The 4912-nt window shown below is 54.3% G+C and overlaps 1 protein-coding gene across 1 annotated transcript in view; it reads right to left on the bottom strand.

Moving 5' to 3' along the window:
* TPRG1L (tumor protein p63 regulated 1-like) overlaps window positions 1-4569 on the bottom strand; it is a 9420-nt gene extending 4851 nt beyond the window's left edge. Inside the window, exon 1 of the mRNA XM_011988452.1 lies at window positions 4563-4569. Coding sequence (XP_011843842.1) covers window positions 4563-4569 — 7 coding nt within the window. The remainder of the gene's footprint in view (window positions 1-4562) is intronic.
* Window positions 4570-4912: the final 343 nt, after the last annotated feature.

The following is a 4912-nucleotide window of genomic DNA, read 5'->3' as shown; positions in this document are numbered from 1 at the left end:
GACCCCTGCGATTGGCTCCGCCTTGCCGGCCCCGCTTCTGGCTCCACCCCTTCCCGCGCCCGCTGACCCTCGGGATTGGTTCTCCTCCTGCCGTTTTCCGCGATTGGCTCCGCCCTGCCGCCCTTCACAATCACTCCTGCCCCTCCCCGCGCCGGAAGCGACCGTCACGCGCAGGCTCACTTCCTGTTTACAGGACTAGAAGGGGCGGGGCCGAAGCCGGTTGCCAGGGTGTCTCGGAGCGGCCCGGAAGGAGGGGCTGGGAATCCTGGACCCCCTTGGCCCGCGGGGAAAGCGGGTGACCCGCCCTACAAGTGGGATGCCCCTTCGGCCTTCTGGAGCGCAGGCGGGAACTCGCACTGCACGGAGGGTCGCGGTGCCCGGGAGTTGAGGTTGGAGGATGCGGAGCGGTGGCTCCGGTGCACCGAAGGGGAGTTCGCACGCCGGGCAGCGGTCTCCTGCCGGGACCCGGCGTTCGTCACACACGGCGCATTCGTGACTGATCAACAGCACAGTACACTCTGAGGCGGGAGGGTAGAAAGTGCTGGAGTGCGCGCCCAGGCCCTGGCTGCCGCAGCTCCCAGGCTGTCGCGAGCCTTCAGCGAGCCAGTGCGCACGGAAGGCTGCCCAGAGCTCCTGGTCAGCGCTCGCAGTTCGAGGTGGAACGTGTGTGTGCCCTGCGCTAGCCCCAGTTCCCGGAGGTGCCCCCAGCGCGTGTGGAGGGGGCGATGAACGGACCCGCAATCTGGAGGAGGCTGCGGGAAGGAGGCGCGGAGTCCAGGGGTCGGGGTTACCTTCGGGCAGGAGAACAGATCCCTCTGCTCGGAGGTGAGGAAGACACACGAGGCGGGGTGCACGCAGGCGAGGAGAGTGAGGTGGGGGGAGAATGAGTTCAGGGTACATCTGTTTCCTTCAGTCAAGGAGTGGGGATGGAGCGGAGTGCTGGTAAAGATGGACAGTTTAGAATCGCCGGAATGAGAAACGGACAGAGAGAGCTGATCAGGAAAGGGCATGGGGATCTCTGAGCAGCTTCGAGACCCCAGGGAAGTTTGCAGTGGCGCCTCCCACGCGGCATCTAGGGCAAGGGGAGAAACCAATGCTGGGCTGGTCTAGACGGAGGAGTTTGCTGGTTAGCAGTGGTCAAAGACCAGGGAGAAAAGGGAGGCCAAGATCCTCGAGGGAGTGTTTACCCAAGAATGGTGGAGTGCAGGGATTCTGCCCCACTTGCCAGCAGACAGGCCAGCCTGCCAGAGTTGCGTGGGCGCTGGCAGAAACACGCAATACCCCCGAGTCAGAGAGGAAAGACTACAACGGGAAATGGGCGACGCTGATGTGCCCAGACACATGTTGCACCACAGTGGGTGCGCTACAAAACGGCACCCTGGAGCTTGTGGACCAATGTGGTCTTTGTCCCAGAGGGAGGCTGTCTCCCGGGCAAGGGTGCCCACTGCAAGCACAGGCCTGAGAAATGGCCCAGAAAAGAGTGGGCAGGGCAATGTGTTCTTGGCACGCCCAGCAAGACCGGCCAGAGGGACTTACAGACGAGTGTGTCTCCCAGCTATCTCCCCAGCGGGGACCTTGAGGTCCAAGTGTCCAGTCTGGTTAGAAATGGCCGCAGATCCAACAGGCGCTGGTGAGTGGGAGAATACCCCTGAGGGAGGAAGAACAGAGGTGAGGAGGGAGCTGAGTGAATGTCGATGAGAAATACCTGGACACTGCAAGCTGTGGTCAGTGATGAGCAACTAGAACCAGAGGTTCCAGAGAGAGGGAGTGAGAAAGAGGGAGGGGAAGGGAGAGAGAGAGGGAGAGAGAATGGGGGCGAGAGAGAGGGAGAATGAGGGAGAGTTCTGAACGGACGCCAAGGATGGAGCTGTGGTCCTGGAACCAGATGCCCAGGGAGTGGGATGAAGAACCCTGGGCATGGGAGCCCAGGGCCAGTGACACTGGCTGGGGCCGAGGCTGCAGGCTGCTGGCGGGAGCTGGCAGGACAATGAGGATTATGAACCAGGTGCCTGAGCCTTCTGTGGATATGGGGAGTGACTTGGATGTCTATACATAAATTCCAGAAATGACAGGAGGGATAGATGATGGAGGGACTGTGTTTTAGACAATAAACACATTTCAGTCAGTATGGATGAGTTTCCTGGGCTTCTGTCACCAGAAAAATGCACCACAATGCATCACAAACTGGTTTGTTTTAAAAAACAACAGAAACGTGTTTCCCCATAGCTCTGGAGGCCAGAAGTCCAAAATCAAGGGGTGGCCAGGGCCATGCTCCCTCTGCAGCCCTGAGGGTTGAGGCATGCCTTACTCTGCCAATGTCTTGTGTTGCCAGCCATGCTTGGCATCCTGGGCTTGCTCATGCACTGCTGCCATCCCTGCCTCCATCTTCATATGACCTTCTCCCGGCGGGTCTCTTCTGCAAGATCCCTATTGGATTAGGGACCACCCTAGTGACCTCATCTTTAGTTGATCATCAGCATCTTTGACCAAATAAGGTCACTGTGTTTGTTTGTTTTCACACTGCTATTAATGTGAAGAACTTACCTGAGGCTGGGTAATTTATAAAGAAAAGAGGTTTCATTGGCTCACAGTTACACATGACTGGAAAGACCTCAGGAAACTTACAATCATGGCGGAAGGCAAAGGGGAAGCAAGGCACGTCTTACATGGCGGCGGGGGTAGCAGGATGTGCCACACTTAAACCATCAGATCTCGTGAGAATTATGACAAGAACAGCATGGGGGACTCGCTCGCCTGCTCCAATCACCTCCCCCCAGGCCCCTCCCTCGACATGTGGGGATTACAATTCGAGATGAGATTTGGGTGGGGACACAGCCAAACCATATCATATTCTACTCCTGGCCCCTCCTAAATCTCATGTCCTTTTTACATTTCAAAACCAATCATGCCTTCCCAGCAGTCCCCCAAAGTCTTATTACAGCATTAAAAGTCCACAGTCCAAAGTCTCATCTGAGACAAAGTCCCTTCTGCCTATGAACCTGTAAAATCAAAAACAAGTTAGTTACTTCCAAGATACAATGGAGGTACTGGCACTGGGTAAATGATCCCATTCCAAAAGGAAGAACTTGGCCGAAACAAAGGGGCTAAAGGCCCCATGCAAGTCCAGAATCCAGTGGGGCAGTCATTAAATCTTAAAGTTCCAGAATAATTTCCTTTGACTGCATGTCTCACATCCAGGGCCACACTGATGCAAGGAGTGGGCTTCCAAGGCCTCGGGAAGCTCTGTCCGAGTGCCTGTGGCTTTTCCAGGCGCAGGGTGCAAGCTGTTGATCTACCATTCTGGGGTCTGGAGGACAGTGTCCCCCTTCTCACAGCTCCACCAGTCAGTGCCCCAGTGGGAACTCTGGGGGGGCTCCCACCCCACATTTCCCCTCTACATTGCCCTAGCAGAGGTTCTCCATGAGAGAGGGCTCTGCCCCTGCAGCAGACTTCAGCCTGGACATCCAGGCATTTCCATACATTCTCTGAAATCTAAGCAGAGGCTCCCAAAGTTCAACTCTTGTCTTCTGCACACATACAGGCTCCGCCTGGGCTGTACCTTGACCCCTTTTGACCCTGACTGGAGCTGATTTGGCCTCCAAGGCCTCTGGGCCTGTAATGGGAGGGTCTGCTATGATGCTGTCTGAAATGCCCTGGAGACACTTCTATAGCTCATGGCTTGAATTTCTCCCCAGAAAATGGGTTTTCTACCACATAGGATGTAAATTTTCCAAACTTTTATGTACTGCTTTGCTTTTAAACCTAAGTTCCAATTTCAGATCATCTCCTTGTGAATGCACATGACTGTACGCTTTCAGAAAAAGCCAGCTCGCATCTCGAATGCTTTGCCGCTTAGAAATTTCTCCTGCCAGGTACCCTAAATCATCTGTCTCAAAATCAAAGTTCCATGGATCTCTAGGGCAGGGACAAAATGCTCCTAGTCTCTTTGCTAAAGCATAGCTTTGCTCCAGCTCCCGGTAATTTCCTCATCTTCATCTGAGACCACATCAGCCTGGACATTGTCCATATCACTATTAGCATTTTGGTCAGTACCATTCAACAAGTCTCGAGGAAGTTCCAAACTTTCCCACATCTTCCTGTCTTCTGAGCCCTCCAAACTGTTTCAACCTCTACCCATTACCCAGTTCCAAAGTCACTTCCACATTTTCAGGTATCTTTGTATCAGTGCCCCACCCTCCTGGTACTAATTTTCTGTATTAGTCCATTTTCACACTGCTCTAAAGAACTACCTGAGACTGGGTCATTTATAAAGGAAAGAGGTTCCATTGACTCACAGTTACACCTGGCTGGGGAGACCTCAGGAAACTTACAGTCATGGTGGAAAACGAAGGGGAAGCAAGGTACGTCTTACATGGCGGCAGGGGTGGGGGACAGGAAGTGCCATACATTTAAACCATCAGATCTCCTGAGAACTCACTATCACAAGAACAGCAAGAGAGAAATATGCCCCCATGATCCAATCTCTTCCCACCAGGCCCTCGACACGTGGGGAATTACAATTTGAGATGAGATTGGGGTGGGGGCATAGAGCCAAACCATACCCGTCATATTCACAGGCACTGGGGTTAAGACGGGACTGTGCCTTTCTGGGGGACACACGTAATGATGTGTCACACATGTGCATGATGGAACGTCCAGCCAGATGGCCGCTCTCTCCACACACACTGGTGGTGGGGCAGGGAAGATGGTTTGTGACTGGGGTCTGGCTGTGAGGTCCCGGGAGGGGAGCCCCTGAGTTTGTCTATTTCTTGGGGCTTTGAAGAAGCTATTTCCATTTCTGTCAGCAGGTGGCAGCATCAACCATGCGAGGCCTTCCAATCAGAGGGCACGGCTTTGTGCTGGGTGTGTATTCAAGCTCTAGATGAAATCATTATTTATCTTCCTGCCCCTG

Source organism: Mandrillus leucophaeus, unplaced genomic scaffold (assembly GCF_000951045.1).
Source record: "Mandrillus leucophaeus isolate KB7577 unplaced genomic scaffold, Mleu.le_1.0 Scaffold330, whole genome shotgun sequence".
Lineage (NCBI taxonomy): Eukaryota > Metazoa > Chordata > Mammalia > Primates > Cercopithecidae > Mandrillus > Mandrillus leucophaeus.
The sequence above is the reverse complement of the archived record's forward strand: the minus strand, read 5'-3'. Positions and strand labels throughout refer to the sequence as shown.